The 22,186-nt window shown below is 44.2% G+C and overlaps 1 protein-coding gene across 3 annotated transcripts; it reads left to right on the top strand.

Annotated features, from left to right (window-relative positions):
• The first annotated feature begins 24 nt into the window (after positions 1-24).
• Positions 25-21,923, top strand: pik3r1 (phosphoinositide-3-kinase, regulatory subunit 1 (alpha)). 3 transcript variants are annotated; one of them, XM_010745839.3, is made up of 15 exons: positions 25-290; positions 1,437-2,084; positions 11,500-11,592; positions 11,725-11,799; positions 12,053-12,184; positions 12,800-13,001; positions 13,381-13,463; positions 17,205-17,406; positions 17,500-17,680; positions 17,768-17,893; positions 17,983-18,125; positions 18,214-18,390; positions 18,494-18,568; positions 18,656-18,826; positions 19,078-21,923. In XM_010745839.3, the coding sequence occupies exons 2-15, from the start codon at positions 1,748-1,750 to the stop codon at positions 19,265-19,267; spliced, it is 2,187 nt and encodes a 728-aa protein (XP_010744141.1). In that variant the 5' UTR covers positions 25-290; positions 1,437-1,747; the 3' UTR covers positions 19,268-21,923. The 3 variants fall into 3 exon arrangements, with proteins under 3 accessions (XP_010744141.1, XP_010744138.1, XP_010744139.1); XM_010745836.3 differs by lacking the exons at positions 25-290; positions 1,437-2,084; positions 11,500-11,592; ... (2 more) ...; positions 12,800-13,001; positions 13,381-13,463 and adding an exon at positions 14,887-15,180; XM_010745837.3 differs by lacking the exons at positions 25-290; positions 1,437-2,084; positions 11,500-11,592; ... (2 more) ...; positions 12,800-13,001; positions 13,381-13,463 and adding an exon at positions 15,903-16,177.
• Positions 21,924-22,186: the final 263 nt, after the last annotated feature.

Raw genomic sequence — 22,186 nt, 5'->3', positions numbered from 1 at the left:
CCCTCCTCCTCCTCTCGTCTCTCGCCGTTCAGGGAGCATTTTGTTCAGGACTAGGAAAACGTGCCGTTATGTGCACGGGCTGTAGCAGTTTGTAGTACCCGTTAAACCGGATTTTAAACACAGAGCGGTTTTTTGTAGTTGTTTAGTTGTTTTAAAACCCCACCGTGTTGGTACTGTATCCGCGTTGTTTTGTTTTATCCTCAATAACATCGCGTAAACTTTTGTTTTTAACGGAGCGAAGGAAGGAGAAGAAGAGAAGAAGAGGACTCGCCTGTTGGATCTCAGACTCGGTATGTGCGATATAAAACAAATATTAACATTAAAAACCACTTTAAAACGTCATAAAGTTACACTTTAACACGTTACTTGTGAGCTAACTGCACTTTCTTAGCGGTTATTCAGCTTAAACTTCACTTTCTATCCACTTTAAGCGATCATTTTTTTAGTGTTATCGTGTAAAAACGAACCAACGGTTACGAGAAGTAACCGTTGGTTCGTTTTTTACACGATGGAAACTTTTAGTTAAACTCGTAATTACTTCCAGCTGATGGTTAATTAACACTTAGCTCGAGCTAACTAGCCCGAGCTAACTCGAGCTAAAAAAAAAAAAAAAAAAAAAAAAAAAAAAAAAAGCAGCTCCAGTCGACATTTTATTTATTTATTTATTTTATAGTCTGTCTCTTAATGTTAGTATATATTTTTTAGCTTTAGTTATGTAAGAGAGTGGCGAATTTAAGCTGTCACGGATAAAATGCTACTAGTTAGCAGCGATATGTTGGCTTAAGTCGAGCTTAGAAACTGTTAAATTTAGGCTTAACCCCCCAAAAAAACACAACTGATGCAAATATACATATTTAAAAAAGGAGGGTTTTGCATATATGATCTATCAGCTTGTATAGTATGAAGTAACTGTGTTTTTATTTCAGTTTTATATGCTTAATACAGCATAAGAGTTCATGCATCAGGTTAAACATGTGTGTTAGATTACATGGTAACAGACAAACATAACAGTAAGTAATGTAGTAATAATGTGACTTCTGCAGGTTAACATATATATATATATTGTTCTTAATAGATGGTTACATGTGTTGTTTTTGTTTGTTTGTTTGTTTACAAAAAAGCATTTCTGATTTTTGCAGCCTGAAGTTATATGTTCCTTATGATAGATACTCGGTTCATCACAACATGTGGATTACATGTTGTATGTTTGAGGGTTTTAACCATTTAACTGTAATGCATATAAGAGCTGCGGTCAGTAATATTTGTAAAAAGGTGCAAAGTAACAGTTTTAACAAGTGTTTCTTCTGCAAATGCAATGTAAGCCTGTTGTGCACAATCTGCAAACAATTTAAGATCCCTTGACTGTGAATCTATACCGCTATATTGTCTTATGCAATGTGTTTCAAATGACCTCTCCACCTCCTCTCATCTTACAGGTCTGGATTGCATTTTCAAGATCACCACCATCAGCTGCTGCTGCAGGCCATTTATTGATGGGTACATACTGTGAGGCGACGCACCAAGAAAACTGGAAGTCGTTCAGAAGAGACAGGAACTGTGAAAGAATGAAGACGAGCTAGATATCTCTGTCTCCTGCAGTGCTTTTGTTGTTGTCGGGACATTTACACCTACAACAACCGTTTGAACTAGCAAATGTGTACCTGGACTAAACGCATAATCAGAGAAACCTGAAAAGTAACTTTGTTGGTTGAACTTCTTCTTCAGAACACCTCACAAAGCGATCAATATGAGCGCAGAGGGGTATCAGTACAGATCGCTGTACGACTACAAGAAGGAGAGGGAGGAGGACATTGATCTGCATGTGGGGGATATATTGTTGGTAAGCAAAGGAGCTCTGGTGGCGCTCGGGTACACCGATGGGCTGGAACAGAGGCCGGATGAGATTGGCTGGCTGCCAGGATTCAACGAAACCACTCAGGAAAAAGGGGACTTCCCCGGGACATATGTCGAGTTCATCGGGAAGAAATGGATCTCTCCCCCCACGCCCAAGCCGAGGCCGCTCAGACCCTTACCTGTAGCTCCGGGCGCCTTCAAGGCGGAGACAGACTCCGACTCAGAGCAAGGTGAGTTTAACTAGCAGTTTATCAAACAGGGGCGCAAACATAGTGAAAAATGTCCATCACATGTCCCCGTAGTCATGTTTTTTGAACAACAAAGACATACAGTGTCAGAAAAGCAGAAATTAAGACCTTTGAGGGGATTTTTGGTGTTTTGGAGTTGGTGTTTTGTCTTAAAACCTTTAATTTATGGGTATTACATATCTATAAGTTTGTTACAATCTGTGAAGGATGCACTAACTCTGTCAACGCCACACTTGACCTATCAGCTTTGTCTTTTTTTCCCATGCATTCCACCATTTTTCATCTCTCCAAACACTCCAGTGACTAGTTTGAAACACATGTTAGCACTCCTACACAGTCAGGAGGTAAAGTCGTTTGCAGACTGCTGTAGATCCATAATGAAACCGTTTTTATGCAAAAAAAAATCAATTACACAACTTCCTCAAATAATGGCTTTAGCAAGAAAAACTAGAGTTTCACTTTGCGTGACAAATTCTTCACTGTTCTGCTCTGGTGCCTGAGAAAAAAGAAAACTCACCGGATGTGAACTCACAGCCATAATCGAGAATTAGTGTTAACCCTCATCTGGTAGCTCACTGTTGAGTTAATTCAAATTGATTAGCCGCGTTTCAGATTTCACTTTGAGCCAATTTGTTGGTCGAGTAAAGATAACCTGCGAACGTGCTTCTAGCCTCTTGGCGTCAGTGAGAATTTATGTCGCCCGAGGATCAAAATATTGGTCGTCAAGTTAATGAAGGATGAAAGAAAGGGGCAGCTGTGCTAGCGGAGCATGACATTTTAATTCTCTAACAGTTAATTAACTGTTTGACGGAAAAATCTGATTGCACGCTGACTTTGAGTTTGGACTTTTGTGGGTTTGAGGAGGAGGTGGTTCCTTCCCCTCTGGCCTCCTCGGTTCTGGGTTGAGCTCGACAAAGTGTGAGAAAGATGCTGAATTCGCAGAACAGTTGCGGTTCTTTGACAACAAGTTGCTCGACCCCGTGCTGTACAGCTGCACTGAATGTGAAGCTCAGTCCCAGAGGACAATGGCGCTGGCCACTATCCAGGCTGTCGTACACCAGAGCATCTTGTGCCAGCCATATGTTACCAGCGGATATCATCTGTGTTTCTCCACAAAGCCACATCTTAAGGGAATATAATTCCCCTGTCAGCGTTGAGAAAGATGATTAGATCACTGTACACTGATGATTAAGGCAAATTGCTCCTTCTCTGAAGGCCTCGGGTGAACAGCTGGGCTAGCTCTTCAGTTCATGATAGGGTTATTATGACTTAGCAACATCCTTACAGTAAGTGCACAGGACTTTGCAGACGCTGCATCGAGCGGTCCTCGGTTAGGAAATGCCGTCGCCCAAAGGTGCTTCATTTTGCCTGCAAATAAAAACAACTTCAGAGATATGTGAAGATACTTTTTTGCAATTTTGAGTAACGTGGGCGAGCTGTGTCGCCCAAGTTTGACGCAAAGCTCGGCCTGAACGTGATCAATCTCTACGGCGGACACAAAGAGACAAAACAGATCCTTGTGTCCGACAGCAAACAAGCCGAACTGTTTAACACGTCCCGTTTGGTTCAAATCCTCTGATCTTCAAGATGGTTGCGTAAAAAAAATTCCCCTTTGAAATCTGTGTGAGTGTTACACGCTCCGGCCACAACTATGAGCTGCAATTAAAACTCGCATCTTTTTAAAGACACTGCGGCTTGTGTTGAATGTGCACTTAAAGCTTCCTGCTCACCTAAAGAGCAGCTGTAGTTGCCAGGTTTCTAGTTTCTGCCCCTTTTGTGGTCCGATTGTGAAATTCTTTGCTGTGGTTTTTTTTTTTTTTTTTTTTGCAGGACGAGCGAGGAGCTGTATGAAGGGGGCATGTGTTGAATGGCTGTGTTGTGGTTGAGTGGCAGCGCTGAGCCCGGAGCGAGTGTGAATGTAGCACCGGGAGAAGAAAAGTCTCTGTGTCCTGGTGCTGTGAGAGATGCAGGGAGAGAGAAAAAAAGAAGGGAGGAGGAGGAAAAGAGGCCCTGAGGTTGTGGGTGAGGGAGAGGGAGAGCTTTGCTAAAGGGTCGGTGCAAAAGGGGATCAGGACCGGAGTGGAGCTGGGGGCTTGAAGCAGGCACGGGGTACAGGGTGGGGGCCTTTTGGGGAGGGCTCTGCATGCTCAAGGGGGCTTTGAAGAGGGGGCTCCGCGATTGAGGCAGGGCTCTTTTTTGCTCCCAGAGTGTTTGTGATTTATTGCCTACCACCAAGGGATCTCACTCCCTTCCTCCTACTCCTCGGCTTTTTTTTTTTCTTCTTCCTCCTCCTCCCTTTTCTTCTCCCCCTCATCCCCCTTTTTTTTTTAATGTTTTGATAGTTCCTACAGTCAGCTCTGCTAGGGGGAAAGGAGGTGGAGAATGGAGGTTTGGAAAGGGGGCCTCTGCTCTCTGAGCCACAGGGGTTTACATGAGTGCAGCAGATGTGGAGAGGGTAAGAAGGGAAAAGAAGAAGAAGAAGAAGAAGAAGAAGAGGGCTAGGCTGGGAAACTGTTCCGCCTCATTCCAGCTCTCAGCTCTTTTTTTTTTTCTCAAACATTAAAGTGTTGCTCCTTTTCTGGGCCTCACAGTTGAGAGAATATACATGTGTCCGGGCCCGCCGAGGAAAAGGAACTCGGGGAGATTGAAACTCAAAGAACGACGCCCCACCAAACATCAACTTCCAGCTCCATTTTCCTACTCGGCTTCGCACAGACGTGCAGGATAGATTCATATTCGCCACAGTGATGCACAACATGCTTTTATTTTATTAAAGTAACAAAGAATTTCTGGACTTTACACATTGATTTCTCCTAAATCGAATGAGTATTTCTCAACATATTAAAGCGCATCATCAGATGATCAGATGAATCATTGTGCGGCTAAAACTTCCTGCACTTTTGGAGCATAGTGTCATCATTACAACCATTTTAAACTATATTAAAGTTCACTGACCGTGTCCGGTACCAACACTGGCTCTACACGGTTAAATGTTCGCCGTGTTTTGTGTTTATCTTCTAACAGCCAGTGCGAGTGAACATTCCTCCAAATGTTTGAGATAAAAGTGTGAATAACTGGTTGTTACTCTACGTGCTCTCACAGGGTTCGGCCTGCATGCTCGGTCTTGTTTATGGAAATATTTGATGCCATCGGGCATCTCTCTCTCTCTCTGCTGCACGTCTGAGGCTTATCATTATGTTTTCAGTTTTCATGCAAAAAAAAAAAAAAGCACTAGCACTTAAAACTTAAAATGTGGATTATTTTCATATTTGCACGGTAAACTGACTTTATGGAACAGTTGGGTTGTGTAATAAAAGGGGCTACTGGAAGGAAGAGAGCATGCTGTACGGAGGAGACAGTCGCAGAGAGAGTACTCTGCATAGCTGGAGATTGAGATAATGTAGCTCTCCTTCCCTGGGCCTCTTTAGCACTCAGGCTGACATCTGCTGCATTAAACACTCTTTCTGTCTTTTACTGTCAATTTTTTTTTTTTTTTTTTTGTCTCGGCTAACAATCCTCTCTCAAACTGAGCGTGGAGCGATTTCAGTTTTGGTTTCACACTGGGTGTACCTTTCAGTCACAGATCAGTAAATCCAAAGTGATCATCACCGGCGGCAGCAGCAGAAGTTTTTATAACGTGATAGTTTGCTCTGATGTAGCGTTCCTCTGTGGGGCTGGCCGGGGCCAGGAATGTGTTGGCGCTTCTTTGGTGGAGAGGGGCTGCACACAGACTGCATGGTAGACTGATTTGTAGCTTTGTGATGAATCAGTATTGTGCTAAGTGCTGATTGCAGTAACTTGGTGCACAATGCAACTGGACAATAAATGGTTGCGCGGCTGAATAGGACCCCCGACGATTTGCTGTTTCACACTGTAATTGTCATCAGCGTGCGCGCTGCTGCCGTGAGGCTAATTTCAAATTTTATTTTGGCTTGTTTTACCATCACTAGATGTAGAAGTTCTTATTTTATTCACTTCACCTGCTTAATATGAGCATGTAACGTTGTCGGTATAAATCTGGGGATGAGAAGAGCGCCTGCGACAAATCCTCTGCCTGCGAACGTCAGACTCGAGCTGGATTTAAATTTATCTCTGGCCTGTCATCGTTTCCATCATCGGAGTGTGTCACAGAGGAGTGTTTATTAAATGTCCGTCATCAGCTACACATATGTTCCCTCAAAATATGTTTAACTCGTAAAATGAGTTGCTCATGAGCAACTTTCCAGCTAGTATGACAACTCTCATAATCCTCGCTAAAGCGTGTGAAAAAGAGGTTTTTATGTGGATCACAGGTGTTTAAAGTTATGTTGTCCAGCCAGACTGAAAAGTGCCCATAACTAGAGCTTATGTTCATCGTCGTTTGGCTTTAAAAAGTGTGAAAAAAGTCCACCAAAAACTCAAGATGTCATCTTTTAAGATGCACGTTTTGTCTGACAAACGGTCAAAAACCAAAAAGATATTTAGTTACAGACACATCCTCACATTTGAAAGGATGGATTTGACTTTTTTTTAAATGGTTTCAGCACTACCTGCAGTTCCTCATCTAACCAAAGTTTATACACATCTAGATTCAGGCCACATTGTAACCTAGATTAAAACTTAACTTACGCACACCAAACCAGTTCGGTCTTCCTGTGTGAAACAGTGAGCTTGTGACACACTCAGCGGTTGTAACCGTGCACGTTTTTAATAAACATGTTGCTTTTTTTAGTGGTACAACACAGGAAAAAAAGAAGTAATGACGTATCAGAGCTCTCCAAACTACGTTGGAGTATAAATCCAGTCAGACTCGTGTGCATGAAAGCGCGCATAACCGTTTCATTACTTGATTGTGTGCAGAGACCCAAGTCTGAATCGGCAAATCTTCTTTACTAGCAGTCCGAGCATGTCTGCAAGCAGGATTAAGAAAGAGAGAGAGAGAGACGCACAGAGAGAGAGAGGGAGCTGAAAAGCAATAAGACAGGTGAGATTAGAGAGACACAAAGTCATAGAGGGGAACAGAGGAGGCATTTCAAATATTTGATGTGTTTAACTGGGAGGGAGACGAGGTCGACTAGCCAGTGTAGCTCAGGTACTGTGTGCGGGCCTCGTGCTGTGAAGGTGTGGCGTTACATAACAACCCCCGAACAAGATGGATCATGAGCTGCACGGTTATTTCCAACCGGGGACTTATTTCTCCTAACTTGGGTCATGATGACGGACGCTTCAATTAAAAATAGAAGCAATTAGTTCACTAAAAGAGCCTTCTGGTGCCTTGCAATGTGCACGCAGCGATGCGCTCCGAGGAGAGCCAAAGAGCAGTCACAGCACGCCCTTTCAGCGCGGAGCTCACATTGCATTTAAACGACTCAACATTAAACTATCACCGCCTCACGCCACCAGACGTGCTCGATCAAGATACTGCATAGAAAACCAGCTGTGTGTCTGCATCACGAACCCCCTCGTGGCACATTCAGATCTAATACTCGCTTTTTGAGGATGCATGAGGCAGAAAAAGTCTTTGCACATGCTCTGTTTGTAAATAAAACCAAGTTTGACGTGAGTCTGACATGACAACACTGCACACGTCTGCTTCAGTGCAGGGTGAGGAACTACTTTTCTGTGGTTCTACAAATAACAACATATATCAGACGTGACGCGGTGACATTCAAATCAATCTGCATCGTTGGGCGAAAAAATGTGGTGAAATAAAGCTGCAGGTTTGAACACACGTTTGCTGACATAAAGTATATCCGGCATCACATTCGTGCTGCGACCACTCGCCTCTAAAAGTTTCATTTTATTCCTATTTAAAGAGGCGTCAGCGCTCTGCAAACGTGGCCTGATGTAATTCTGATTCACAGTTAATTGCACGTCAGGAAACTGGTGGTTTGTGTGTGTGTGTGTGTGTGGACCAGCTGCTCTTTATAGGGTTAATTGTCAGGCTGTAGCAACAGGCTCCTCATTGGCTGTTGCTAAGCTTTTGCACTGCGTCTTCCACCCTGCAGGAGGAGACATTGCCTGTCCTTTTTTTTTTAACTCACCACAGCTCAAGAGCTGCATCATTCATTGACTTCTAGACACATGTTGAAGCATGTTGGAGCTCCACTTTTAGATGTTGTTAAAAGAATCAGCTTTATTTCGTGTGTTTCATGTCGTCGGAGGTCTGAATGATGCTTCAGGTCGACTTTCCCAGCTGCTTCCTGCACTTGTATACCTTTTTGTATTATTGCTCTATAATGTGCTGTCACGCATGTTGCATTGTGACGTGCTTTTCCGTGCGTTATTAACTTTTACCGCTGTGCCTCAGCTGAAACCCTTTTCACACAAGAAGAAATGGTCTAACCTGAAAATGCTGGTTACTTGAGCAGGCCCTCTAAATTTAACCTAAGTGTGTGCTATCTTTAGTGTGCCCGTGGTGCCCCGGCCCTGTCCTGCCCGCAGTCTGCAGTTTGTTCGTTTCAGACATACCGTTTTCAGCTTCCCCCCCCCCACGCAATCATCACCGCCGCAGCAGCAGCAGCACCGGTGGCAGCTGCATCGACTTCCTCAGCCTGCGGTTTGACTAACTGACTACTGACTGGCTGAGGCCTTTTGGGATATCACGAGAAGAGGTCTGCCAAACATGCAGGCTTGCAGAGACACGTCCAAGAGGCCCCCCGTCTCCTCCTCCGCGCTCCCCCCACAAGTTGCCACAGAAACCGACCTCCATTGAAAGTACGAGCGCTGTCTCGTGATGTCTGTGTGTGTGCATACGGTGCAGCCCCTCAGCTGTTCTAAACAGAGCAAGACGGCTGTAGTGCATTGTGTTATTACAAAGAGGATTGCTTCGTGAGTTTCTTGAGTTGAGGTGATTTTTGCTTTGACTGAAGGCGTTTCTGAAAGTTTAGTGAGCCAGAGTTTCAGCAGCACTTTGTTGCTCAAACAAGCTGCGCAGAAAATATGTTGAACTCTGCAAACAGTCATGAAAGATGTGGTAAAATCGACTACACCTGACTGCCCGGCAGCAACAAACTCCATCCAGTTATTGTCATAAACACGAGTTTGGCTGCATTTCTTGGTTTTAAATCAGTATACTTAATTCCTCGTACAACCCAGAGTCCAAAAAAGTTGGGACGCCTTGTAAAACAAATGAAAACTGAATGCAATGATTTGCAAATCCCTGCAAAGACGAAGTTTAATGTTCAAATCATAAAATAAATACGCACGTGTCGCGTTTTTGTGCCCCAACTTTTTCAGACTCAGCCGTGACGCACGCAGCAAATATTCCGAAATTAATTTATTATGTAATTTCATGTTTGTGTTTCCATGACTACAAGCGGCGGCACCGGGTTGGGGACACGTCGACCGTTTGATCTCACGCCAAGGCATCTCAGAAATCATCACCGATAGCCCCGAACATTTCTGTCATATTTCCCCCGCCACTCGATACATTTCCATCGGTGCCGAAACTATCACATCGTCGACAGTACTGAGAAGCAACTCTATCTGCGGCCTGTCCGGTGTCACTCATACGCTGGCGGGTAAATAATCACAAACCGTCGGATCACCTTGAAGCGTCTTCTTGTTATAGAAGTTATCACCGAGCAATCTTAGATGCTTTTAAACCGGTTTGTCGAGCGTATTTAAAACTTCTAAAGACGCGTCAGGAATGTTATCTTAATAAAACTAGCCAACTCTTTAGATTGTTTCTCTTGGGTGATTTCCATAGATATGAACTGTGTGTGTGTGTGTGTTGGGGGTCTAAATTTAACTCCAGGTTGTGAGTTGAGTTTCTCAGAAAAAGGTTGGCCGTAGAACGGCAGCCGTGTTAGATATCTTGTCTGGGAGAAAGGTTACACTTCCAAGGTGTGTGATGGCAGCGCTGCGTGTCTCGATCTCTATTTAGGGAAACTCTGGTGTTCCGTCTCAGAGTTCACTACTTCTGAGAAAACCACCCCCTCGCCCGCTTCGCAGTTCCAATAATGTCTTCCAGATGACCAGTTGTCCTACATGGAGTTTTGTGTGTTGTGTGGTTAAGAGGGACTTGGGTTAAGCCAGTTCCTTCACACGCAACGTGCCAGCCGGGCCTGTGTGTGCTCGGCCCGGGCCAAAGAGGATGTGGATTTGGATGAAGCGGTTCATTATTTGTCTGATTGGACGCTCTTTAGTCGAAGAGGGCAGTTCCGTGCTAATGAATAGCAGCAGAGATGCCCACTTTAATGCCCCGATTCAAAGAAAAAATTTGTAATAATTTTAAAAGGTACAAAGAAAGAAAAATACGCCCGCTCCACTAGAAAGGGTTCCATTCATAGTTTGCGAGCATTTTGAAACTGCGGACTCGCTGTCGAAACAGTCGAGCCTTTCAGAAAAGCTCCTTTTTAAAATACGCCTTTGCAAATCCAAATAAAATCCCTGCCAAGCCCTTCATCCTTTCATGTCCACACCTGGATCCAAAGTTCTGAAGGAGAAACGAGGGGGGGAGAAAAAACTCAGACCTGGCTTAGCTCATATCACAGCGTTATTTGCTCAGTTCTTTGGACCTCCAAACCTCGACTTTAGTGCTCGGCACCTCCTGTTCTTCAATCAGTCCGTTGTAAATACTCTGAAGGCCGGTCCTCTGGTCCTGGACCTGCTTTCCTTTTGAAGTTCTGAGCAGTTTGTAAGTCATGCACCTCGTCAACGTTAGCCGGTTCAGACGGATCACAGCCATTTAGCGTCTCACACACACACATTTTCTGTTCACTGATACGAACTCACATCGGATTCGAGAGAAATCCACTTAGACAAACACACTGCTGTACTTTGACACTCTATGCATGTATGCATTCATTGTGAAAGGTGGAGACGGCCAGTGTTTCCTCTTTCATTGCTCACATCCCTGTGAGACTCAAGTTTTATCAAAACTTTGTGTTGGAAACTGATTTTTAGAACAAAAAACGAGTAGTTGAGCCAACTCCTGAGTCATTTTTTTCAAGTAAAAGTACCAAATGTTGAACGGCTCTGGCTTCTACTTGTTGTTAAACTGTTGGTGGTGTTGATAAAGAGTGATCTGACTTCATTTTGACCTTTTTAGGACATTTCACACTCTGTTTTGCCATTTTTCAGAAGTTTTAGTGGTAATTGAAATCATCTTTGACGAGCTAATACTTTGTGTAGACTTGTGTGTTAAATGCACTATTTTCTGATGCAAGACCGGGCTGCGACTAGTGATTATTTTCACTATCGATTAATTGCTTATTTGCTTCAAATGTCAGACATATTCGCATTTGAGGAGCTGTCTGGTTGCAGATAAACTGTTTAACAGTGTCAATGTTACGTCCACGGTGTGATGGAGCGTGTCAGACGATCACAAGACGGAGCGTTGACTTTGTGAATAATTAGCAGGAAACTCGTTTTACTCCCTCGGTTCACGGCCTGTCGTTGTCTGCTCCTCCAGGCTTCTGTCTGCTGGACTTGACGGAGCAGTTTTCCCTCCCGGAGACTTCTCCACCCATGCTGGCTCGACTGCTGGAGGCGATTGAGAGGAAAGGTGAGTTTGACCGCTCGCCGTGAGTTTTCAGTTTGACATAACCACATTGTTACACAAAACCACATGAACCAAACTGTGTCAACTTTGTCAGTCGATAAACGTAACGATTCGTGTCACGCTGATGATTTTCAGGGCTGGATAACCCCACGTTATATCGGACGTTTACTGCTGGAGGTGGACTTGAAGTCAGGCAGTATTTTGATTGTGGTACGTATGTTCATTTTTTGTTTAACACCCTTTTATCAGCCTGAGTACACGAAAGAGGAAGTCTTAAATGGCCACCTAAAAAAAGAATGACGTTAATGCCAACCATGAACTGATGCAACTGAAAAAGTGTGCATGTACGAGTGAAAGGACAGTGACGTGTGAACACAACAGTTTTGCATGTTGTGCATGATTCAAAATCCCCCCATGCAGGAATGAGTTGGAGCATCTAAGCATGTGTCTTTGTGCACTTCAGATCCTCCCCCAGCAGACCTGGATCAGCTGGAGCTCCCCGTCCTGTGCGACGGTCTGCGCAGGTACCTGCAGGATCTCCCCCAGCCCATCGTCCCCACTGCAGTATACGCTCAGATGGTCCACACCGCCAAAGGTGAGAGCAGACAGACCCCGCCACAGCGTGTTATCTATGTAAAACAGAAGTGCTGATGTAATGTACCCTTGACACACTAGTGAACACGCAGTACTTTGAACACAAAACCACACGGCGTGCTCTGTACCCTTCATGTTCCACGCTTTCATGTTTTGAGCTCTTGTTTTTTCAGCCCGTTTTTTGGCTCTTTTTCTGCTCATAAATTTAATAATCTGTGTATTTTGTCACCTTCTCTAAACGTCCGTGTCGCTCTCTCTGCTGCAGGCAACGCTCTCACACGACACACTGTTCTGTAGCGCTGCATTCTCTCGCTGTCACAAGGCCAGAAACAGGATATCTGTGGTTAATAGGAACTAAAACAAACCTGAAAGTTTATCTCTAGCATCTCTGAGCAGCCAATCACCTTCCAGTGTACCTTACGCTCATTGTCAACCACACAATCTCTCTGCGGTTTCCAAACCGAACTGCACATGACGCATTTTTTCCACTTCTCTCAATGTTTAAAGAAACATCTTTTTGGTTTCTTTTCGTGCTGCTCTTCAAACCGGCAGCGGCTGAACGCTGGATCAATTTTTTTTTTCAAATCCTGTTCGTTCTCGTCTGTTGTCTCGACAGAGGTGGTGAATCCTGAGGAATGCGCCCAGCTGCTACGTCGCGTCGCCAGCACCCCGAGCCTCCCCCCACAGTACTGGCTGACTCTCCACTGTCTGCTGAAGCATTTCGCCCGAGTGTGCCAAAACTGCTCCAAGAACCTGCTCAGCGCCAGAGCCCTGGGCGAGATCTTCAGCCCAGTGTTCTTCAGACAACAGGCCACCAGGTGAGGTGTCAGAGCGGGCCTCCCCGGATCGTGCCCCAGTATGCTGCTGCTGCATACTCTGTCAAAGATAGACACAGCAGACAGACAGACGTGTGCAGGCTCAGTCATGCAACAGCGAGGCACACAGACTCACATGCTTGTCTCACACACACACACACACACTGTGAGAGCGTAGGCAGGTTGTCAGGCACTCATGGGTCTCAGCTGTACACGGATATAGGTTGGGAGCTTTTCTACTCACCAGCTGTGCTGTGCAATTAAAGTAGCTAAGCCTGAATTACCATCAGATTGAAACCAGCACACAGCAGCAGAGGCTGTCACCTGGCCTGTAAAACACACACTTTATTTAACTTTTTTCTTTTTTTTCTCCCCTCCACAGTTGTGAACCCAGCTTGGATGCTCACATCAAGATCATTGAGGTTCTGGTGGCCAGTGAATGGAGTGAAACTCAAGCAGCTCCAGGTAGATACACACTTCATTTCTGCCTCCTGTCGTCCAACGCTGCTGTTATTTATCAAGAAAGGTTGTGAAGCATTGCATCGCTTCTTGTTTTTGTACGCTGTGCATTACTGGATGCAGAACACGGGTGTCTGTTCTGCAGAACACGAACTGAGACCTGAACTATTAATAGCTTCGAGGAAAGGTGTTGAGACCTGCAACTGCTGCAGTTGTAGAGAGAGACAGACGGCATGCTGTGGAGGTAAATACTGACACGGCTGAAGCGAGTTAAGACTGTTTAATTATGTACCGGTTAGAGTTTGATGAGTGCAACACATTTCCTGATTATCTTTGTTACATAACAGCAGAACACGGGCAGCTTGAATGAGGCCTGCACAGTTTCTGACGCTTCAGCTGCAGAGGATGTCTGTTCGAATACGACTTTCTGTTTCTATAGTTTTAATTCGGGCACTCGTGTGCAAGCTCTTCACTTCTCGGGTTCAAATTTGTCTTGCAGCGTGGTTACCGGTGAGTTTCCATGGAGCCACGATTGTGTTGGTATGGAGATAAAATCTCATTTGACATTCTGGTTTTCTTCTCAGGGCAGATTTTTTTGATGTTGGTCGATCACAGACGTGCACGGTCGTTTTTTTTTTCTTCACGTGGTGGTGCAGCGGTGGTCTGTGTTAGATAAAGCTGGTGTTGCGTGCCAGTTATGTTTTTACAGTGCTAGTTAAAAGCCCAGAGCTGTGCTGGCTGCGGCTGTTTAAAACATTTTATTACCTGTTAGGGCTATTTATAATGTTCCTGTGCATGGGCTACTCTCAGCTGTCAGTAATTTGCACCTGCAGGAGTTCTTAAACACGCGACCCCGCCACCAAAAAAAAAAAAAACGAACTTAGCGCGCAAAAGTTCAGACACCAAACTGGTTTGTGTCTCCTGCCTCCGATAACAGAAGAAGAAGAAGCCCACTTTGTAAACACACATGTACAGAATGTGTGTGTGCGTCCTCCCAGTTACTGCGTGCCTATTTTAAGTAAGCGACAAAAGGCCCACTTAGATTTGGTTGGCTGGAAAGTCGGCCTGCTCCACAGAGCACTTCTTGTTAACCGAGGGCTGATTCCAGTTTCTAGGGCCACTCGCCTCCGCCCTCCCCTCTCCGCCTGGATCTCCACATGTCCCCCCTCAAAGTGCCCAGCTCAGCAAATATTTGAAACTTTGCAAGTTAATCATAAGACCGAACCTCCTCCACCTCCCTCTCCTGCCTCCTCCTTTACAAACAGAGAGAGAGAGGGAGTGACCAAAGCGAGGGAGAAAGACACGCACACACACGCTGCTGGCACGAGCGGCCGCGTTCAGAACAGGCAGAGCGGCTACTGCTAATCATTAACTACCTGCCTCCACACAAGGAGGTGGGAGGTGGGGGGAGTTAAAGCGAGAGAGCGAGAGAGAGAGAGAGAAGGGGGGAGAGAGACTTTACCTCACTCACAGCAGGAACTGAGCAGTCAGTCAGCTAGACGGTCGCATGTTGCACCTGCCTCACGTCGAGCGGATTACCTGGATTTCAATAAGAAGCACGTAAAGCTGCTGCGGGTTTTCTTCTTTTTTAAAGAATAAACTATGAAATGGAGCTTTACTGGAGGACTTGAAAGTTACTCACCCACTGGATTTAATTCACCTTTTGGGACTAAACGAGAAGCCACGAAGAAGAACAGTCACCAAAACATGCACAACTTGCAACGTAAGTTTCTTTTAAATTGTCACACCGCTGCAGCTTCAGGCTACAACGAAAGGAGTCGTTTGGGGGTTAGAATAAGACACAAATAACCGCGGCTTAAAGAACAAGAACAAGAATAATAGGTTTTTTTGTTTTCTTTAAGCCTCCAGTCGTAGCTGTCAGCGAGCAGCTTTGCCTGCGGCCGCCGCTCGTGTTGTGCGGTTCTAAACTATTCGTACAGGCTGTACACCTTTAGTGAGGTTTAGGCTTGATACTCAAAGAGGTTTTTGACTTTCAACATCAAAGTACAGATGATGTTTTTCACACGATTCTTAAAGAATGAGTGATTTTCTCAGGCTTGTTCATTAAAATATTCTCACAAACTCTGATTTATAGTCCGCTTTGACACTTTGCAAGAGTTTGAGCCGCGTTCCACTTGTGTGTTTCCACCTTACCGAGAGCCACAGAGGTCTATTTTAATTTCACTCAGGAAATCAAGGCAGCTATCTCTGTCATGCCGAGTGTCACGCTGTGGGATTACAGGCGTATTTGGAGCTCCGGGTGCCGCTGACCGGGGGGCCAGGCCTTATAATTTAGCTGCGTACGTGCTGCTGCAGCAGAGCTGGCTTTGTCTGAGTGCCAGAAGTGGGACGGACTAAAACCGCCGCACGACACGCGCAGAGAGAGAGGAGGGGCCGAGCAGCAAACCTGCAGGAGAGAGCAGGCGGCCGAGCTCGACACACAGAGAGAGAGAGAGAGGAGAGGGGAAGCATGGAAACAGGCTGCAGGTTTTCTCCCCTCTGCTAACAGAGAGATGCTGCACGTTTGCTTTTAACATGGAGACGTGACGCTGCACGGACGAGTTGTTTCAGTTCAGCTGCAGCGCTTATTTTTATTTCTTGTGAAGATTCAAAGCAGGAAGGTAGAAAAGTGAACGGGCTCTTCACAGTGACCTCATCGCTCTCAGGAAATGAAAGATGCAGGAGTGGTTGGTGACAGACCCCCCGTGTGATTGGCTGTGGTAAGTGATGTAACACGTTACCGAGCAGGCTGCCCTTTAATGGCTTTTTCAAGTGGATGTTTGAGGCGGTCGTATTTAAGAAGAGAAACCAGTTTATGGAGGTTTGCATCGTTTTAAATATGAGCGCTGTGTGTTGGCGTAGAAATCTCCGGTTGCTAAGCTGTTAAGACTGGATCGTCCACATTAGAAGCATCTTATAATCTGGAGATGAAATGTGAGGAAACCGTGAGCTTGAACTGCTTTCTGCACAGATCGGAGACTCTCTTCTCTCTTTTTCTTTTTTTGCCGTGTCACTCATGAATCGCCCGGCGACAGAGAGCAGCGGTCTCAATGAGTCCCTGCAAGGTCCATTGTAGCAGAAAGGGTGTTAATGCAGCAGGAGTGAACAAAGGCAGTGCAGATTTGTGGGTTAAAAATAGCCTGCTACCTTTTTTGCTCCGCTACAGCTGGTGTCAGCTCGCTGCAGATTTAAGGCTTTTTCTTCCCGAGCTCGAGATCTTTGTGGAAATCACCACAGAAGCTCTGCAGAGCTCTCAGTGCTGCCTGAAAGCTGCAACAGGAAGAGGAGATTGATTGTAAATACAGCCTGTGATGATTATCTGCAAAATCTGCATGTTCAGCTGCTGATCTGCAGGTTAGGTCCTGCATTTTTTTATTTTTTTAACCTTTTCTGTCCCGGCATGATGGGGGGAGTCATTGTTTCTTCTGCAGCTATACCGAAATATTAACAGATATCTCCCTTTTCTTGAATGAAATTCATTCTCCCTGACTCATGCTTCATTTCCCCTCCCACTGCCTTGCCGTCACCGCCTCTTTCTCTCAGAGAAGGGCAGCGTTTTCTTTTTTTTATTCCCCCCCTCCTCAGCTCTGTTTAATCGATGGAGAAAAAAAAAGACGAGCGAGTCACAGAGCATGAGTGTGCGTCTGCAAAGCCATTAAATAATCTCAGAGATGAGAGATTCGAGGATGTAAACATCCAGTCACATCGCAGTACACTTATTTATGCTCCCTCCTCTCGTCCTCACAGCTCTACCTCCAAAGCCACCCAAGCCCACAACTGTGACTAACAACGGTATGAACAACAACATGGCTCTACAAGACGCCGAATGGTACTGGGGAGACATCTCAAGGGAGGAGGTCAACGAGAAGCTGAGGGACACCGCGGACGGTACGTTTTTGGTGCGAGACGCCTCCACGAAAATGCACGGAGACTACACTCTGACTCTGAGGTAAGCTTTCCTCCTCTTACTCGCCATCTTTTAGTTATTTTTAGCGGTTCGATTAACCGGTTTCGCTTCTTTTCTTTTTGGTTTCGTCCACAGGAAAGGAGGAAACAACAAGCTCATTAAGATATTCCACCGAGATGGGAAGTACGGCTTCTCGGACCCGCTGACCTTCAGCTCCGTCGTCGAGCTCATCAACCACTATCGCAACGAGTCACTGGCGCAGTACAACCCCAAGCTAGACGTCAAACTGCTGTACCCGGTCTCCAAACACCAGCAGGTGAGACGTCAGAGCTTAGTCGAAGCCGGAGCGTTCACGGTACTTCAAGTTCAGGCGATTTAAACACAACTCTTTGTCGTTTCTCAGGATCAGGTGGTGAAAGAAGACAACATCGAAGCTGTGGGGAGGAAGCTCTGCGAGTACCACCAGCAGTACCAGGAGAAGAACAAAGAGTACGACCGCCTGTACGAAGAATACACCAGAACGTCGCAAGTGAGTACCGCCCAGAGTCGTAACGCCATCGAGAATTTATCCCGTTTGTCTTTGTGCAACATACGCTAACGCCACGCTTCTGCCTCCAGGAAATCCAAATGAAAAGGACGGCAATCGAAGCTTTTAACGAAACTATAAAGATATTCGAGGAGCAGTGTCAAACACAAGAGCGGTACAGCAAGGAGTACATCGAGAAGTTCAGGAGAGAAGGCAACGACAAGGAGATCCAGAGGTGAGTCAGCAGGTCACCTGTAGAAGAAGCAGCAGATGATAAAAGTTAAATCAGGTGCACAAACTCACTCCTGTGTTGTCGATTTCAGGATCATGGGCAACTACGAGAAGTTGAAATCCCGGATTAGCGAAATTGTCGACAGCAAACGCCGACTGGAGGAAGACCTGAAGAAGCAGGCGGCGGACTACAGAGAGATCGACAAGAGGATGAACAGCATCAAGCCAGACCTCATCCAGCTGCGTAAGACCAGAGACCAGTATCTCATGTGAGTACAGCCCTCCTCTGAAAGCCACTTCCCTCTCTGGAGAGGACATCAAAATGGGTCTGGCCTGGTTTCTAACGTCCTCGTGTTGTCTCTCTCTCGTCAGGTGGTTGACCCAGAAGGGAGTCAGACAGAAGAAGCTCAACGAGTGGCTCGGCATCAAGAACGAGAACACAGAAGAGTGAGTGTCCGCTTTAAATTCAACAAACTAACCAACCAAGAAACAAACTCCCAACTTAACGTGTTCCCTTTTTGTTTTTCCCCTCAGTCAATACTCGATGGTGGACGACGACGAAGATCTTCCTCACCACGACGAGCGGTCCTGGAAGCTGGGCAACATCAACCGACTACAGGCGGAGGCTCTCCTCCAGGGCAAGAGAGACGGAACATTCCTGGTTCGAGACAGCAGCAAAGCGGGATGCTACGCCTGCAGCGTTGTGTACGTATCAATACTTTTACTCAAAGTTTTAGAACACCTAAGCTGCATTAAACGCACGTTAAGACCTGATTTCTAATGTCTAGTATGAACAAGAGGACGATTGCAGCAAGAAAAAGCTGTTTCAGTGTCTAAATCTGCACCTGATTATTGTTTTAAGACCAGTGTTTTAAAATAGGAAGTGGTTTTAGTCTATAAAAGAGCTCCAGCACAGACTGTGACCACTGTCCTCCTCCTCCTTCTTCTCTTTGCAGCGTGGACGGCGAGGTGAAGCACTGCGTCATCAACAAGACCCCCTCAGGTTATGGCTTCGCCGAGCCGTACAACCTGTACAGCTCACTAAAAGAACTCGTACTTCACTACCAGCACACGTCTTTGGTCCAGCACAATGACTCTCTGAATGTGACGCTAGCGTATCCAGTCTATGCCCAGCAGAGACGGTGAGGACCCGGATTTTACTCCCCCCTACCAAACACCACATGGACACAAGAAAAAGGCCTCACGGGAGCTGGAGATAACGAGATAACGTCGCCAGACTCCAAATAAAAAATTAAAGAGAGAGAAAAGGAGGCTTTGTTTGCCGAACTCAGAGGACAAATAATAAAAAGAGAGACACAATGAAGCCTGAAACATTTCAGTGACTTTGCCCGACCACGAGCCCAGAGGCGAGTCTGAATGTAGATTTCTTCTTTTTGTTGTTGCTTTTTTTTCGTGGGAGCACAGAATCAAGCGGGAAAACTGCTGAACTCTCCCCGGAGCAGAGGACATTTTGAGGCCTTTTCCTAATGGTGCTTGTTCTTTTTTTTTTTCAAAGCTTTACCAGCCGGGAATGTCTGAGCGCAGATAGAAAAACAAACAGAACTGAACCCACCGGCCACAACTTTAGTTTTTCTTTTTCCACTTTTGTTTCCTTTCATGTCATCTAAGCGTGTGTGTGTGTTTCTGCACAAGTGTTTCAGTGTATGTGAGTGTGTGTGTGTTTGATTGTCCATGTGACCAAAACTCATAGAATCAGGAAACTGTGTGACGTTTGTCGTCGTTGTCGGAGGAGGAGGGGAAGCTGTGTAACACATTTGCTTGTGTTAACTGTCGAGTAGCAGACCGCGGGGTCAGCTGATTAAATGTAGCAAAATGGCACTTTTGAAAAAAAAAAAACAAAGTTTAATTTTTTTTGTTTTATTTTTAAAAAAGACTCCTATGGATTTTTTATTTTTATTTTTTTTAAAGAAGAGCGGCCTTCAACGCTGCCTTCTTTTTACTGTCGAGCATTATAGCGCAGAAGTAAACTTGATCTTTTAACTGTGTGGGCGGGCGAAACTATGAATGGACTGAACTATTTCATGTACATATGTGAAAATGTGCAAAAGTCATGAATCGAGAAAAGAAAAAAAAAAAGTGCACCATACCAAAAAGGATCAGTTCCTGTTTTCAGTTCATATTCTTGATCTGCTATGCAATTCTTTCTCCATTACTTCTTCAGAATTGTGTTTTTATTCTGTTGCGAACCCACGATATAAGCTTGTTTTTATTGCTTGAAAAGTATCTTTTCCTGTGTAAATATCCAAGAGGATATTTTGTGTCAAAATGCCGATACAGTAACAGAAAAACTGCTTTTTTTTTTTTTTTTTTTTAAGAAAATATAATAATAGCAACATACACTTTATTATAAATTACTTTAACAACTGGTATAAAGATGGAAAAGATGAGTATATTATTTTTGTTTCCTCTCTCTCTCGCTTCAAACTAATGTTCTTCTCAGGCAGAGCCTTTTTGAGTGTTTGAGCTGCTTCAGTCACAAAGTACTATTTCTTACAGAGTTAGAAAAAAACGTGGATGATGGCATCGTACAACCCTTATATATAAATATAAATATATATATATATCGACCATCACCGTAGAAATAATAAAAAAACAAAAAACAGGACAGTATAGATTTATTTTGTTATAAAATATATGTTCCCACATGAGAATATATCAACGCAGACTGGTGTTTTTTCAGCCGATGGATATTGTTATTAAAGATCGATACACATTGTCCACTTTAGTATTTTTCTGTATCAGAAAATCACTGTGTTTACATAGGTGGATCAGCTCATTTCAGATCTGTCTGTAATTTCATAATTTTCAAAAAAAAAACAACAAAAAAAAACGGACAAACACGTGCCAGTTGACAGAAATATTCAGCCACAGCTCGACTTACTGTTTTATTTTTATTTTGTTTGTTTCCCCCTCGTCCATCTTTTAATCTTTTAGCTTCAAAAAACGATTGGTACACGCTTAAAACTCGGAGTGGCGTCCGTTAGCCGCGACTAAACGACGTGAAGAAATCACTAAAATATCACGACCTGCTGTTAAATTATTTCCATGCGGTACTCTTATTCCCACCAAAAAATATATATATACACTCATGATCAGCGCGCGGCTGTGAAGTTGAAAAGTTTTAACGTCTTTGTAACAGATTAGTTGTAAAAAATAAATAAATAAATAACCCAATGACGTTTTGATCATCGCTTCCACTTTCACGTCAGATTCCTCCATCATGCTTATAAACAGACTTACAGCAGCAGTTACACACTCTGTTGTGTGAAATACGACCACGGAAGGTAAAATTTTAATTTAATTATTAGTCCCTCACGGATGATCTGTCGTACGAGTTCCCGTACACGCAACTGAAAATGTAAAATAAAGTGTTTTTAGATGTATTTGACCAGATTACTCATCCAAGATTTAAATTTTTTTTTAGCATACTGATAGTAAATGTCATTTATTCTAGATTTTATTGGTTCTTTCCAAGCCGTTAACAGATGTTATGGATTCTAGATCTGACATTTATTTTTACTAGAGGAAGTCTAGATTTTATTTACCTCCCCCACAGCTGCTGGCATGAACTTTTTGTTTCTTATTGTCAAATTTTTATTTTATTTTATAGTTCTTGGACGACATGCACCATTATTTTCTTGGCCCAGATTCTGGGTTGTACGATTATTTTTAGGTGTCTTTTTATTTTTTTTATTTTGAAGCTCATCTTTTTTGTGGGTGTCCCCTCAGACATGATGATTGGATTGAGATTTACCAGTGTTCCCCAGTTTTGCTTCAAAATCTGTATTGGGCTTTGTTAAAAAGGAAATAAAACACTTCTTTTTAAGAAACACAAGTCTTGTTTTGGTCTTATTATTGACATCATTTATTATTCCTATCATTAAATCTGCAGATTATTGCAGATTTCTGTCAGAAAAAAGATGAAAAATTACATCTTCAATACAAATCCAGATTCAACAATTCAAATTTTCATTATCTATTAATATTTTTTGGACTAATTGATCACTTGTCAGTCTATTAAGTGTCAAAAATAGTGAAAAAATG

The sequence above is a fragment of the Larimichthys crocea genome, chromosome IX, assembly GCF_000972845.2.
Source record: "Larimichthys crocea isolate SSNF chromosome IX, L_crocea_2.0, whole genome shotgun sequence".
NCBI classification, from domain to species: domain Eukaryota; kingdom Metazoa; phylum Chordata; class Actinopteri; family Sciaenidae; genus Larimichthys; species Larimichthys crocea.
This window is presented reverse-complemented; position numbering and strand designations above follow the sequence as displayed.

What these genes read in the sequence shown, in the direction of transcription:
- pik3r1 (XM_010745839.3), top strand. Translation starts at nt 1,748, where the DNA reads ATGAGCGCAGAGGGGTATCAGTACAGATCGCTGTACGACTACAAGAAG. An exon ending in CGGTCTCCAAACACCAGCAG is followed by an intron (nt 17,681 to 17,767) that starts GTGAGACGTCAG and finishes GTCGTTTCTCAG; the next exon opens with GATCAGGTGGTGAAAGAAGA. An exon ending in AACGACAAGGAGATCCAGAG is followed by an intron (nt 18,126 to 18,213) that starts GTGAGTCAGCAG and finishes TGTCGATTTCAG; the next exon opens with GATCATGGGCAACTACGAGA.